The sequence below is a fragment of the Fusarium tjaetaba genome (genome assembly GCF_013396195.1).
Source record: "Fusarium tjaetaba strain NRRL 66243 chromosome Unknown NRRL66243_c0000547, whole genome shotgun sequence".
Lineage (NCBI taxonomy): Eukaryota > Fungi > Ascomycota > Sordariomycetes > Hypocreales > Nectriaceae > Fusarium > Fusarium tjaetaba.
Genome location: NW_023501743.1, coordinates 1 through 14,934, shown reverse-complemented (window position 1 = coordinate 14,934; position 14,934 = coordinate 1). Strand labels below are relative to the sequence as shown.

At 47.5% G+C, this 14,934-nt stretch overlaps 5 protein-coding genes across 5 annotated transcripts; 3 read left to right on the top strand and 2 right to left on the bottom strand.

Moving 5' to 3' along the window:
* Positions 1-168: 168 nt before the first annotated feature.
* FTJAE_14099 (protoporphyrinogen oxidase) lies at positions 169-3,256 on the bottom strand (the record flags this gene model as incomplete). Its single annotated transcript, XM_037347303.1, has 9 exons — positions 169-359; positions 486-802; positions 849-955; positions 1,008-1,166; positions 1,667-1,709; positions 1,856-2,415; positions 2,475-2,717; positions 2,765-3,048; positions 3,115-3,256. 9 exons carry the CDS (start codon positions 3,254-3,256, stop codon positions 169-171), a joined length of 2,046 nt encoding a protein of 681 aa, XP_037198890.1.
* Positions 3,257-5,095: 1,839 nt separating this feature from the next.
* On the top strand, positions 5,096-7,421 carry FTJAE_14098 (uncharacterized protein; the record flags this gene model as incomplete). The annotated part of the gene is made up of 6 exons (XM_037347302.1): positions 5,096-5,117; positions 5,165-5,181; positions 5,294-5,775; positions 5,822-6,256; positions 6,310-6,605; positions 6,655-7,421. The coding sequence occupies 6 exons, from the start codon at positions 5,096-5,098 to the stop codon at positions 7,419-7,421; spliced, it is 2,019 nt and encodes a 672-aa protein (XP_037198889.1).
* A 753-nt stretch (positions 7,422-8,174) lies between these two features.
* FTJAE_14097 (6-phosphogluconate dehydrogenase) lies at positions 8,175-9,792 on the top strand (the record flags this gene model as incomplete). Its single annotated transcript, XM_037347301.1, has 3 exons — positions 8,175-8,198; positions 8,253-8,340; positions 8,387-9,792. 3 exons carry the CDS (start codon positions 8,175-8,177, stop codon positions 9,790-9,792), a joined length of 1,518 nt encoding a protein of 505 aa, XP_037198888.1.
* Positions 9,793-10,384: 592 nt separating this feature from the next.
* Positions 10,385-12,139, top strand: FTJAE_14096 (fluconazole resistance; the record flags this gene model as incomplete). Its single annotated transcript, XM_037347300.1, has 2 exons — positions 10,385-11,168; positions 11,226-12,139. 2 exons carry the CDS (start codon positions 10,385-10,387, stop codon positions 12,137-12,139), a joined length of 1,698 nt encoding a protein of 565 aa, XP_037198887.1.
* Positions 12,140-12,254: 115 nt separating this feature from the next.
* FTJAE_14095 (Heavy metal tolerance) lies at positions 12,255-14,675 on the bottom strand (the record flags this gene model as incomplete). The annotated part of the gene is made up of 1 exon (XM_037347299.1): positions 12,255-14,675. The coding sequence occupies one exon, from the start codon at positions 14,673-14,675 to the stop codon at positions 12,255-12,257; it is 2,421 nt and encodes an 806-aa protein (XP_037198886.1).
* Between the last annotated feature and the right edge of the window lie 259 nt (positions 14,676-14,934).

Sequence of the window (14,934 nt, the reverse complement as noted above, 5' to 3'; positions counted from 1 at the left end):
GCTATAAATTTTATCCGTAATAAGTTATATTAACCGTATTTCTCAAGTGCAGTTACGGCCTTCAGCTACAGAGAGCGATTAACATAATAGCTTGCTTATTGAAGTTCGGGTCCCTGTGGCAGCCTCTGTTTAAACCTCCATTATCCATGCTGATGCCATGTTTCGACTTTACAGCCACTGCTTATTCCCATAGTGCGAAACGAAGGAACCTCCATTACCAGCCTCGATGCTGGCCTTGTTTATGACAGAAAGGACAGCAGTGGCAGACTCCTCAGGAGAAATGGCGCCTTCCCAATGCGGTGCGTAGCCTTTGAAAGCAGCTACCATATCCCGAACTCCCTGAAGTTGTTCTTCGGTGTCTGCTGCATATCAGCATATGATTCTTGTACTTAGGATGACAGATGCTTTGCCCCTATTCCCAGAACGGCAAATATTTGCAACGCATATCGTGTAGGTGAGCAGATCAGATGATTTGAGGGACTTACAATTGGACGTGTCCTGGGTGGCAACGAGACCAGGAGAAATGGCCATGAACAGGATACCCTCCTTCCTATACTGGGCATCGAACTTGGCAACGGCGATATTGAGTGCGCCCTTGCTAATAGTGTAGGGGGCCCCATCGGTGATGGAGAAATTGGTGATGAAATCTGGGTCGGCCATGCCCGACGAGATGGCGATGATCTTCTTGGCATGTCCCTTGTGGATAAGTGGCAGGGCTAGGTTGAACAGGTGAATGTTTCCGAGGGTGTTGATCTTGAAGGACTCGAGCATATCTTCTTCAAGTCTCTCGGGTTCCTCGCCCCTAACTTGTAAGCGCCTGAGCAATACATGGGTCGGGATGAACTTACAGAACGCCAATGGGGTTATGGGCTGACCATTCGGATTGAAGGGCAGCGTTGGCGATGATGTAGTCAAGGCTACCGCCTGTAATCTTGGCCACCTCTTTGACCAAGTTCTACTTCTGTGGTCAGCGTCAAATTTAGTGATAAGACAAATTGATTACTTACCTTTACATCCTCCAGCTTCTGAATCTCGCCTTGGACAGTGTGAATGTTGGATCGTCCAGGTAATTCACGCTGAATCTTCTCTTCAGTTGCCTTTTTGTTGCGGACGAATCCAATGACGGTGTTGTTTGAGTCAGCCGACAATTGACGAACAAACTCGAACTATGAGATGTTAGTGTCGTTGTCAACAAGATGAGTCTGGGGACTTACACCCAGGCCTCGGGATGTTCCGGTGATGAGATAAGATGGCATCGTGATGTCGGTTTGATGTTTAGGTTTGTTGAAGTAAGTATTTTTTGGTAGTAGTATTTGTGTTCGATGAAGAATTGAAGATTTAAGACGACCCTCCAAGCCCTTATATATATCATTCTCAAGACACAGTTTCCATCATGAAAGTATTGGTGCTTTGTAATTCGGATTGACCCACCGCGATACGCCTCTTGGTCAGCGAGCTAGTGGAGGCTTATAGTGGGTCCCTCGCAAAAAGTTGCCCTGAGCCAAAGGCCTACCATAAGCCGCATCCGCCATAGTCGCATTTATCGTGGGCTTCACAACTGTGATCAGTATGAAATGTAGGCGAAATCTCATTATTAATCTTTTGAGTCTATTGTAATTATGCACCTCTTTGCGAACTGGGGCGATTTCTAATCCTCTGGACATACCAGGTTCTTGAAGTTCAATGACACTAAATTGGAGACGCCAGAACTACAAATCGTGAAGTCAAAGTTGAATAAGCATTCGACGTGCCAAGATCCGGAGGTAACTAACTATTATGCATGAGTTTCTATAGTCAACTAGACATCTAGTATCACGCCGTCGTTTTGTTCGACTATATGAACGCAGGTACTGACTTATGAGTCGAGCTCAGAATAACACCCAACTTCCTAACATAATTCATATCTTCCGTGTACAAGTCCTTTTGCACCCAGACCGTTTCTATAACCCTTTTAACGGTCGCAATATTTCGATACTGCAATTTCTTAGTTGTCCTCTCCATAACATCCAGAATGATCATCCTTTGCCTATCGCTTTCTGCCTCGCAGCCAAATATAAGTAAAGGAAATGGCCATTGACAGGCAGGTAGTCGTTCAACCAACTCAAATGCCTGACCGACCCATGTTGCGAACTTTGTATCCAGTGGAAGTATTCCTGCAGATGCTCGACGAAGGTAGATCAGGGTAGATAGGCGGTACAACTCGACCACTAGATCAAATGCTGGATGCGTTGTATCAGCAGAAGAGGTGTTGTTCGGAGCTTCTTTCTCAAGGTTGCGCAGCTTCCAATCTAGTATTTCAAGATGGCCTCTATGAGCCTTCGTTTCATAACGCGGGTCGGAAGGCACTGTCACAGCGTTGAAAGCTTCTGACAGAAGATATAGTATCTCATGAGGTGCACCCGTGAGCGCTTCAGGCTTTGAGTTATGCTCTGTCAGCAAGTTCCATTTATGGGTAAATGATGGGAATAACATACTTGGCCGTTGCCGCATACCACCGGATGGAACGAATCAGCAGCTTCATCAGCGTCAAGCGTGACATGTGGCTGCCAGTGGCGCAGACTGAACCTGGACAAAGTGTTATAATAATGCACCCAGCCTACAAGAGCAGCTGTGTCATGGTCAAGGTTATCCACATCTAGCCCAGCTGTCTTGACGATCTTGGCAGCGCCACAAGCGTACCATAGCCAATGGCTTGACTTCATGGAGTTTTGCTGTATCTAATGCAAGAATTAGTGCATCCCTTCTTTAAGGGTTCGGCCCGTACCTCTAGCGTGCTTAGTATCATGCCAGCTGCTATGTGACAGGCCGAGTCGGTAACGCTGATGCGACCTTGTGTAGACTCTGCTAGTTTTCGCAGAGCGGCTACTTTGTACTGGGCGGTCGTTTGCGGTGAGTTGGCCCGATGGAAGGACGCGAGTGCTAGAGCAGATTTTAGAACTGCTGTAGATGAAGGTGAAAAGTCAGAAAGGGCTATCTGGATCAGTAGTTCCCGGACCCTTGGAGCATCGTGACCAAAGGTTGTGATGGAGTATGACGCTGTTTGTATAACTGGCTGGAGTAAGCGAAAGCCGTTTGCAAGGCGCATGTAGTTATGCACTGGTCGATCAGACTTACAGTACTGAAAGGAGCTCTGATCGGCCGGACTTAGTCGAGCTATAGGTCCCACTCCAGGTCCTTTTATCAATGATAGTGGTTGTGATGCCTCAAGAGGGCTGGCATCAGGGGAACCAAAGGATACTTCGGGCAGTCCCAGCATGTGTACTCCATAGGTCTTGTCGGACACGGATACTACATCGTGCAGCCTAATATCTGTGGAGGTAGTGTTCACCAATCGATGCTCAGACAGTCTACCCTTAAGACGCGGCCTTGGGCCAACAATAGCCCGCCGGGTGTCGTTACGACGGGGCCAAGACAACTGCATGCCGTAACCCTTGCAGTGACGTCCTGATTTGATGCATCGATTACATCTGGGATAGGCTTGGTCGCAGCGCACTTTACGAGCTGTCATTCATGTCAGCAGTCTAAACGCCATTTACAAGGATCAGAAGAGGCAAACCTCGACAAGTTCCGCAACCTAGAGATGGCATTGTGATGGCGCAAAATGTGTCACAATGTTGCTCGCAAATAATTGCCACTCCCGATCCTCCCTGGATATCTAGATGGCTTGAGGGAAGTAATATGACAATCTCCGCCAGTGGATGATACGCTCCGCCGATTACCAACATCAGGTAAGCAGCCACAGACAGGATGGGGTCGGTAATATGCCGGCTATACTTTCTTTCAATTATGCGCAACTTTTTGCGAGATGATTATCAATGTGGAGAGACGGAGCTAAGCTGTTATTATACTGGTTCAACTCTATCTTTAGAACAAGATTCCAGACACCATGGATAGCCTAGGGTAAGCACAGTACTGTATTTAGCAAATATCTAGTAGTTAATGGCAGTCATACTGATACTAATCCGTGTCTATATAGAGTCAAATAGACTTTTTAGTTAAGCTTAAAGACTGACTGTATTTGAGCGGTTGATTATTACTAGTAGCGTGAAGCAGCAAGTCATTGGACAAAGTGCATCCAGAATGCCATCAATGTGAGTGAGATGTTTCTCCTAAAATGTAGCTACTTATCTTAAGACAAAATTTCCTCAATAATCACAGCAGAATGCAAGTAAGGTATATCTCAATCTGAACTAATGCCTCTATAAGCTGTTTATTTAACTGTATGCTTTCTTATAAATTCAGTACATACACGTGATTTAACTTAACTAATCAAGTCACCACTCGTTATCGATTATCTATCGATAATCAATAATCGATAAGATAAGCATGAGCCTTATCATCGGCGTCTTGGTGGAGTGGCCACATCTCAAAACACCGGTCGGCTGAACCAATAAACTCAGCTAGAGCGCACTAACAATATTGTGATTGGCACACCACCCTAGTCCAAGGTGTCAAGAGAAAGGCGGAACGATTATCAATGAAGACCTGTCTGCATCAAAAAGAGTGCATCTGCACAGCAAAGCAAAGTTCTTTTGATCCATCCTTCTGTACCCTTTATCCCTATGCTTTCACGGTGGCTGATTACTGATGCGGCGATATTTCATCACCTTCCAAGGCAGCAATGACAATGACTCGACTGCGACCGGCACGATAAGATAACACACAGCATGGCCGCGGCACGATGTAATAAGTCGCCCGAGTACTTCTTCGCGATGGTGTTGCGAATGCATCTGCCTTGGACCACTGACAAATCCAATCACCACGATCGCGATCCCCTCATCCTCAAAATCATGGCAGGCGTACATAATGACGTTGCAAGGAATAATCACAAAATCGCTCCGTTGAAGCAAACACGGTGAAATTGCATAACTTTCAGCGGTTTGTGTTCACTAATCACCTGGAGATGCCGCTTAGCTGAGCGTCGCAGGGCTTAGCGCGATGTACAATCGCCGCAATGCCCGCAACTTTCGCCGCATATCGAAGATGGCGCGGATGGCTTTATAAGTTAATATTGACTTGTCAGCAAGCAAGATACGAAAATTCGGTTTGAGATTATGAGATACTTCGACAGTTATTTTGAGTATGGCCGATCAGAATGTACACCAAACGCAACGACGGTAAGTAGCACTTGGAGGGCTAATAATATAAGAGCTAATGAGTATAGACCTCATGGAGTCGCTTGTACGCCATGTCGCCGGTCAAAGATGAAGTGTGTTACTTCGGATCCGTCAGCTGTTATCTGTGATCGGTGCCAGAGACTCAGGAGACAGTGTGTATTTGAGTCGCATCGTAGGGGCCTTTGGAGAAGAGATCTGTCAGGGAGAAGGTAGGCGAAACTATGTGTCGGAGTGATGAAGTTGACAATCGCCATAGAGAAGATCAAACACGTCCTGTGGAAGAGGTCATGGACGATGGCTTGGCTTCTGGCTCCTCAGGATCACAGCGCTTCTCGGATACTCAAGTCTTTCAAGCTCCCGATCTTCCAAGTAGGAGGAATTCGTATCAGAATCGAGCTCCCGAGTCAGTCTCCGCGTCTTCCAGATCTGGTCAGTCGCCATTTACGCCAGCATCTTTTGTTGCAAACTACCAGGATACACGAGGGTTGTCACTGGGTGCAGCTCTCGACTCCGACCGGTCGGTTGAAGGAGAGACCAGAGACTCTCTAGATACGCTCCTTCAGCACAATCTATCCGAAGCAGTGATATCACAGAGAAAACACGATCCTATTGACATGGGACTTATCAGTCGACCATCTGCACAAAATCTATATGAAGGGTGGGTATAACATGATTTACAAGAGTTCAGTCACTGATTTGTGCAGATTCTTCAAGCACTTCAACTCCCTCGTTGGACTCCTCGACCCCAGTCTCTACACGTTCTCCTATACAAGATCTAGGTCAATTCTCCTATTCACCATGATTCTTGCAATTTCATCACGGATCTTCCAACCAGAATCTCATAAGCCTATACGAGATCATGCCGAGTTTCTCCTTGGCCAAGCTTTACTCGCATGTGACTCAGCAGTCGAGAACATATGGGCCATCATCTGTATGTATCACTGGAAAGACGCGAACGATACAAGAGGCTACACCTTGATCGGGTTTGCGATTCGAATGGCAGCTTCAGCAGAATGGAATATGACACGAGGACGTGTCTCGTATGACAACCAAAGATTTGAGGAGTTGGGAGAGCTTCAAGTGCGGCAGAGAAGAGACAAAGATCGGGTGTGGATGGTACTAGGAAATATTGAGCGGATGTGAGACCCTCTGAGTCAGGATGGAGACAGAGGACTAAGCTTACAGTCACCAGATCAAGTTGCTTTACCGATCGGCCTCTATCACCAACAGTCGTTCTCGACCATGCAGCCTCTAGGCAGTGGATTGCCCTGACAGAATGGACATATCCACTCGGAGATGGAAAGGCAGTTGCTGGCCATGAGTTGACGAGCATTGCCAGCCAGGCTCATGAGAGCACGACGAGAAGCAGTATCGACTCTCGTCTTTCTCCGTCAGCGCTTAATTTTGAGACATTCCAAAAGGACATAGATGACTTTAACAACAGTATTGCTGCCTGGGGAGACTATTGGCATGCTACCTTCGATACGTGTGAGACAGTAATTACAGAGAATGGAGAATCATACCTAACATTATCTAGTTCCCAACCCAGAGCCTTTCCAAACACCTCTGGTCTGTCTTTTGAGAGATTACATCCGTCTGTACTCCAACTCGGTATTTCTACATCGAATGATCGTCTCGGGAAGCAGATCTACGCCGCAGGATCTCACCACTCATACCGCTCGAGTCTGTTTCTGCAGTGCATTGAGTGTACTGCGACAGGCCATCGAAATGGGAGAGTTAGAGATCATCTACTACCTCTGGGATACAGCGCACCTAATGATCGCCTTCTCAGCAATGATGATTCCAAAACTACTACGGCAAGATATCGACGAGTCATCGGTCTCAAAGAACGCAGCTATCAATACGGTGACTCAAGTTACGTCTGCATACTTCAGTGCCGCCAAGTCAATAGGCACCTCTGATCCAGAGAACAACACTGTCTTGGCTCAAGCTCGTCTCCTCTCCGCCATTCTAGCACGACTCAAAGCCGAACTGGCGCAAACGAATCCCGACATGATGTGTCCGACTATGCCTGACAATCTCTCCATCTCGGGGCTCTCCTGGATCGAAGACCAGTTAAACAGGTCTACGTTCTTCTCTGACGGAAGGATGGAACCGCCGTTGTCCGAGTACGTTGACATGGACACCCAGACCGTGGGGCCGAACGAAGATATGAGCTCGTTCATCCCGCATGTGTACGAGGAGTTTGACCTCATGTTGGATGATGATTTTGTGAGCGCGAAGTATTTCGAGGTTGGGTTGCTCTCATGGAATGAGCCGGGCATATTTATACAGCCTCGTTAGCTTCGCGAGAACTGTTCCTGTAAAATAATAGTTTGTAGCAACCTGTATATCTGTCCTGGCACTGAATCTCCAGTCGTCACCTATGCTCCGACATCTACATCTTACAAGGGGCAGCAAAAGTCTGGATCCTGGCAATTGATTGATTCAAGCCACTATTGTCAACACTTTTACGGTAAGGAGTTGGACTATCAGGCTTGCAGCCTGCTTCGTTACTTTTCACATCAAAAGCTTAGGTGCAATAATTAAACCTGAACATTGATTGTGCAATAGGCTGGTGAAAACTTCATATAAGCTTAAGAGCTTATTGGCCTTGGGAGTCAGTTACCAAAGTCTAAAATTTGACCTTACTCCCCGAGACTGGGGACCATCTACTGTAACCCTAACAGATAGGACCGAATACTATAATTCTGTAGATCCTTCTTATGTAGCATTCTATGCCTCCACTAGGCACTGCGGTAGAATCTCCATAAAAATTGTCAAGGGAATTGGCACAGCTCTTCGATGACATTCGCTGTTCACAGTGACGTCAAGTTGATATAACCCTCATTTATCGCCACGGGTCTTGACCGAGATACATCCTGGTGACGACATAGCATATCATATAAGCAAAAGAATTACCATCCTGATCATATTTGAGCTTCACCTCAGAATTTTCCTCGTTTATATCGCGACGTGATAAGTAAACCCTCATTTTTAGCCATCAACAAGCTTTTCACATCGCAACGAGCGTAAGATTTGCCACAACGGTTCATCATGTCAGAAAGACAAATAGCAAAGGTAAGCTTCACGAATTCTGGGTTACAAAGTTCTTGCTAATTGGATTATGAGCAGATCGGTATGGTGGGAATGGGCAGCATGGGCTCCATGATGTCCCTCCTCTTCGCTGAGAAAGGCTGCAAAGTGTACTACTTCGACATCAGTACGTGACATACCTCACCGCGCCTTACAGTCACTGACCATTTTAGGCGAATACAATATGAAGGCAGCCGAGAAAATGGTCAAAGACGTCAACGAGGAAACGCGAGTCTTTCGCCAACACAGCTATCAACAACTCTGCGGAGAAATATACTCCGAGAACCACCCACGGATCATCATCTTCAGTATCCCCCACGGAAACCCTGGCGATGAATGTGTCAAGGCTCTGCGACCGTACATGACAAAGGGAGATATTATTCTTGACTGTTCAAACGAGTTCTACGGTAACACGGAACGACGACAAGCGGATCTCGCAAAAGATGGCATTTTTTATGTCGGATGTGGCGTCTCAGGCGGGTATCAGAGTGCACGAGCTGGTCCGTCAATGTCACCTGGCGGCGACCCCCAAGCCCTCGAAATCATCATGCCGCTTCTCAAAAGAGTCGCAGCAAAAGATCGCGATGGTAAACCATGTACCAGCCCAATTGGCCCAGGCGGTTCAGGGCATTATGTCAAGATGATCCACAATGGAATCGAACAAGGCATGATGTCAGTTATTTCGGAAGTATGGTATATCCTCACCAAGGGTCTTCAACTCAACTACGAAGAAGCAGCTGGTGTTTTTGAGAAGTGGAACCAGACACCGGAGCTTTACAGTACGTTTCTGATCTACATCGCTGTTGATATCAACAGGGCGAAAGATGAGGAGGGACGATATGTCCTGGGCAGGGTTCAGGATAAGGTTGTGCAGGATGTTGATAACACTGAAGGGACGGGGACGTGGTCTTGTGAAGAGGCGGTGAGACTGCATGTCCCTGCTGCGAATATCGTCAGTGCGCATTTATTCAGATGTACTTCGGCTGAACTGAGTCAGCGCGCTGCAGATGCTGAGGTTTCAGGACGTTGGCAGCCTTCAGTGATGAAAGTCACTTCGAAGGACGGCTTTATCGAAGATCTGCGGAAGGCGACATACTTTTGTTTGTTGCTGTGCTTCACGCAGGGTCTGCAGATAATTCGCGAAATGGATCAACAACGCGAATGGCATATCAACTACCAAGACCTACTACACGTATGGAGCGCTGGGTCAATCATTCAAGCAGGAGGCATCATGGATCTTCTTCACAAAGTCTACAGCGAATCGCCCAACCAGAAGAATAACCTCTTATCCAACAGCCAACTCGAAAAACAACTAACAAGCCTTCTGCCTTCAATGAAGCGATGTATCCTCACAGCATTGGAGGCTGATATGGTGATTCCAGCGATGAGTCAAAGTTTAGAGTACTACAAGTATTCAACCTCTGTCGATTTGCCTACCCAATTGACGGAAGCGGAGCTGGATTACTTTGGCAATCATAAGTTCGATCTGAAGGAGGAACATCGAGGTGAACCAAGCAAGGGAAAGCACCATTTTGAATGGAAGCCAGCGAAGGGCGAGTCTGACAAGTCTCGGCTTTGAAGATGTTAGAGTAGCAAGCGAGAAATTCTTCTGATGTAACATCAGGGTGCCATGATGAACTAGTCTAACGCTTCATAAGATCTACCAAACTTTCCAAAGTCTATTCATCGGTCCCGACTCCCAAATCCTCGTATCTCCCCTTCAATAATCCCCGAATACTCTCCGTACCAACATAAGCAATTGCAATTATCTCGCGAGATCATCATCTCGGCTCGGAGATATCATCGCGTCTTCGCGCCTTCCAAAACAACCCTGATAAATCTTTCTGCTTACGTTCGGGCCGCGATCGGCATTCCCGTGCCGATTGAGGTTATTCACAGATTATTCCCGGAAATCCTCACTACCCACTAACCGGTAACCCATATCAGGAACAGCGAGCGAGTAAAAGTCGCCACATAAACATGACGTAACCCCGACGGCCATTCCTTGAACCGTCCCCACTGAAGAAATTGTTTTCGATTGAGTTGGGCTCGGTGTTAGGGGACTAGTCGCCGAATCTGGCACCGTCATTTCTGATAAAAATACACGGCATTCCACTTCATAATCCTCTCTTTTTTTGATCGAGGTTGGTTCAATCATCTATGAATTGACCATGGAGAAAGTCGAAACTTCACATTCAGATCATAACGATCGTCGAGAATCCCATACTTCTCATAGTGATGAAGAATCATCTATATCATCATCTTCACACCACAACCAGCAAAATGACGACATTTCACGGACATACTCCCTCGGCGACACAGAATGGCAGAGCATTCGCGCCCCCAACACTGGAGTGAGCATGACGCGAACTGTGTCGCGGAGAGAATCTGTCCTATCGAGGATTCGATCTCGACCTGTACCCGTGTTTACGCATCCCCTCGCGCACGTCAAAACCACAGAGGATCAGCTCGTTGATTTCGACGGGCCAGATGATCCGTACAGACCGATGAACTGGCCCAACAAAAAGAAGATTCTTACGACTATGCTGTACGGGTTAGTCACCATGTCAGCGACCTGGGCGTCTTCGTCGTATTCTGCTGGTACGGCACAAGTAGCAAAGCATTTCCACGTCGGCACGCAAACCGCTACTCTCGGCACGACGCTGTTTCTTGTGGGCTTTGGAATTGGGCCTTTGCTTTGGGCGCCGCTGAGTGAAGTCTACGGACGACGACAGGCGGTGCTTATTCCAATGTTTATAGCGATATGCTTCAGTTTCGGAAGTGCAGTCGCGAAAGATTTTCAGACACTCATGATCACGCGATTCTTCTGTGCGTTCTTTGCTTCAGCGCCTGTTACGAACACAGGTGGTGTTCTAGGCGATTTATTTCTCCCGTCGGAGAGGGGAATTGCAATGGCGGGGTATGCCATGGCTGTCGTTGGAGGTCCTGTTCTCGGTAAGTCTGGCATTTATACTTTGTGAGGAATTGTCTTGGCTGACGGTTTTGTCTTAGGTCCTATTGTTTCAGCTGCTGTGGTGCAGGACCCGAGTCTTGGCTGGCGGTGGACTGAGTACCTTACCGGTATTGTTCAGATCATATTTTTAACACTGGCTGTTATTTTCGTCGATGAGAGTTATCCACCGAAACTTCTGATCTACAAGGCTAGGCGATTGCGGCACGAAACGGGCAATTGGGCGCTTCATGCGAAGTTTGAGGAATGGGATGTTAGCATCAACGAACTCGCGCGAAAGTTCTTGGTCAGGCCTGTTCAGCTTCTCATGACGCCTATTTGCTTCCTCGTTGCGTTATACGCCAGTTTCTGCTACGGTATTCTCTACATGCAACTTGGCGCTATTCCCATCATCTTCAGGGAGATCAGAGGCTGGGGCATTTTGGTATCGTCACTGCCTTTCATCTGCATTCTTCTCGGAGCCATTCTTGGATGTGCAGCGAATGTGTATAACCAGCTTCTCTACAACAAAGCCTACCACGCAGCTGGAAACCATGCTGTCCCCGAAAAGCGTCTGCCTCCTATGATGGTTGGCTCCGTGATTTTCAGCGGTGGTCAGTTCCTTATTGGTTGGACTGCGCAGAAGAATATTCACTGGGTTGTTCCCTGCATTGGTCTTGTTTTGTTGGGAACGGGCTTCTTTACTATCTTCCAAGCTGCGCTGAACTATCTAGTCGATACGTTTACGATGTACGCTGCTTCAGCTGTTGCGGCCAACACGTTTCTTCGATCTTGCTTTGCAGCTGCTTTCCCATTGGTAGTTGGACCACTGTATCACAACATTGGTGTTGGACCTGGGTCTAGTATCACTGGTGGTTTTGCAGCGTTGTTGATCCCTGTTCCGTTTGTGTTTTATATCTATGGCAAGAGGATCAGGGCGAGATCCAAGTGGTCAAAGGCGTCAGTATACGACTAAGGAAGCAAAGTTGCTAGGGCAAGATGTGAAGAAATGACAAAGTAAATTTATAGATAGTCTAAGATTGCAATAATACCCCAAATGTAATAAACGCCATGCTCATCTATGTATGCTCCTATTTGTTGCCAACCTGTTTGTTCCATAACTCCTTGTACCTCCCGTCTATTGAGATCAGCTCCGCGTGTGTACCAGACTCAACGACCTGTCCGTTGTGAATAACCAAGATCTTGTCCGCGTTGACAATAGTGGATATTCGATGCGCAATGACGAATGTCGACCTGGCACGTTTCAACTCATCCAGAGCACCCTGGATACTTGACTCTGTATTCGTGTCAACTGCACTCGTTGCCTCATCGAGAATCAAGATGGGAGGATTCTTGAGGAAGACTCGAGCGATCGCTAGTCTCTGGATCTCTCCTCCTGACAGCTTGACACCCTGCTCTCCAACCTCTGTATTATATCCATCGACGAAGCTCAGAATCTTGTCGTGGATGGCTGCAGAGCGACAAGCGGCGTAGATCTCCTCGTCTGTTGCTGAAGGTCGGGCGTAACGCATGTTCTTGAGGATCGATGCGTTGAAGAGAAGTGGATCTTGAGGAACGACACCGAGAGCATTTCTCAGCGAGCTGAGAGTAATATCCCGGATATCATAGCCGTCAATAGTAATGGACCCCTCATCAATATCGTAGAACCGAAGTAGCAGCTTCATGATAGAAGACTTGCCAGCTCCCGTCTCACCAACCAACGCAACAGTCTGTCCAGGCTCAACTGACAGTGAAAGGTCTTGGATTGTTGGTTTCCGAGGATCATAAGAGAAGCAAACGTCATGGAACGCAACACGTCCCTCGACCTTCTCTAGGTCCTTAGCACCCTCCTTGTCAGTGATAGTGGGCTTCGTCTGCAGCAGATAGAGCAGACGTTCAGCATCTACCAAGTCTGACATGAGCTGTCTGTAACTATGGGACAGGAACTTCAACGGCCAGACTAAGTATTCCCAGTACTGAATGAAGAATACAAAGTCACCGGGGGTTGAATAACCGTGCCAAATGTCGTAGATGACAAGACTCGCCAGTGTACAGAAAGTGCACGGGATAAGAGCGTTGAGTAACAGCTGGATGTAAGCATCCCTCTTCTCGAAGTTCAGACCAGCGGATAGCTGCTTGTTCACCGCCGATCCGAAGCGATACTTCTCGTAGTTGAACATGTTGAAGTAAGTGACGGTCTGCCAGCCCTGAACAGCTTGATGCATAACACGGACTTCTTCTCTCTTGGACTTTGTCGATTCTCGTCGGTTGTCGAGGTTCCATCCTGTCGCTTTGACTTCGAACGTGATGAAGAGGACTGAGCCAATTGCCATGGCGAGGGCGACATAGCTGTTGAACTTCCAGTAGAGAAATACAAAAGCAATAGCCAGATCGATAACAGTTGGGAGAATTTCGATGACAAGCATGTCAAGCACGTTGGTTAATGCTTCACCCTGTTCAATAGCCTTCATAACCTCTGCCGAGTCACGCTCAGAGTGAAACTCCATGGGCAGTGACAGAACATGGTTAAACGCTGCATTCGTGAGAGATCGGTATGAGAACTGCTTGATTGGGATTTTGGCCAATGACTCAATCAGCCCGACGACGACATCGTGAGAAGCAAGGCTCATGACCAACCAGATGAACAAAGCATGGAAGGGATTCTCCTTGGCGAGAAGTTGATCGGCCACAATGCCCAGTTGACGAGGAACCAGGATGTTGAAGACTCGAGTAGCCAGAATACAGAACAGAGAGATCAAAATGCAGAGCTGGACCTTGCGGTCTTTCTTGGGGATCAAGAAGGGGAGGAAGATGGAAAAGTCGGAGAGGTAGCCTAGCCAACCACCTTTCTCCTTGAGTTTCTTTGCGCGTTGGCGTTTGATTTCGATGACATCTTCGTCTGATTCGCTGCCGGAGATGTACTCGTCGTCATCGACCTCTGTGTCTGACGCTGTCTCGGTGCCGTAGCTTGGACATGCTCTGCCATTTGCATGGCCGTTTGATTGAAGAAAGGGCTGTGATTCTTCTGCTTCTGAGTCGGGGGTGTAGAATCTACCGCTGTTGGAAAGATGGTAGATCGTGAGGAAAAGAAGAGGTAGGAGTCTGATTGTTTGAGATGCAAGTTGTACAATATGATAAATATCATTCCGGCTGTTGATGGTGGAGAATATCTGCAGCGGTATCTCAAAAGCAAGGGTGATAAGCGATGTTCCGAGGACCAATGACCGCGGGGCACTTCGCTGACTCCAGATAAACGCCCATAGCGATAAGAGCACGACAAGGTGTATCGTCTCAGGCTCTTTACTCTGCTGACTCTCCCGCACAAACGTCACTACACCCTCAGCCAAATACCCCAGGATCAAAAGGCTGATAGCAAGACGATCATAATTCCGTGGGGTATCTTTCCTAGTGGTACAAGCGGCGTTGAGGATGGTAACGACCGAGACGAACACTACAGCCACGGAAGAGCAGCTGTAGTGGAGGATATTTGAGACCTGAAGGATTGACGGCATGCCGGGCAGGTAGAAGAAAAAACGGTGTGATTTTTATTTTAGCTATTGAGAACCGTCTGATCAAATCTTATATACCAAATTCCTCAGCCCTACGTGTAACGCAGCCAAGGTCATTTGAGGCGCATATATTCGACGCAGCCAATCGGCGAGGGTATGAGTCAATGCCACAGCGGGTCTCGCCACGAGACGCAACCTCCTTTGAGTAATTAGTTTCGACGCGCTGATTGGCTACGGCGTACTCTGCTGTGGGGGGGTGGGG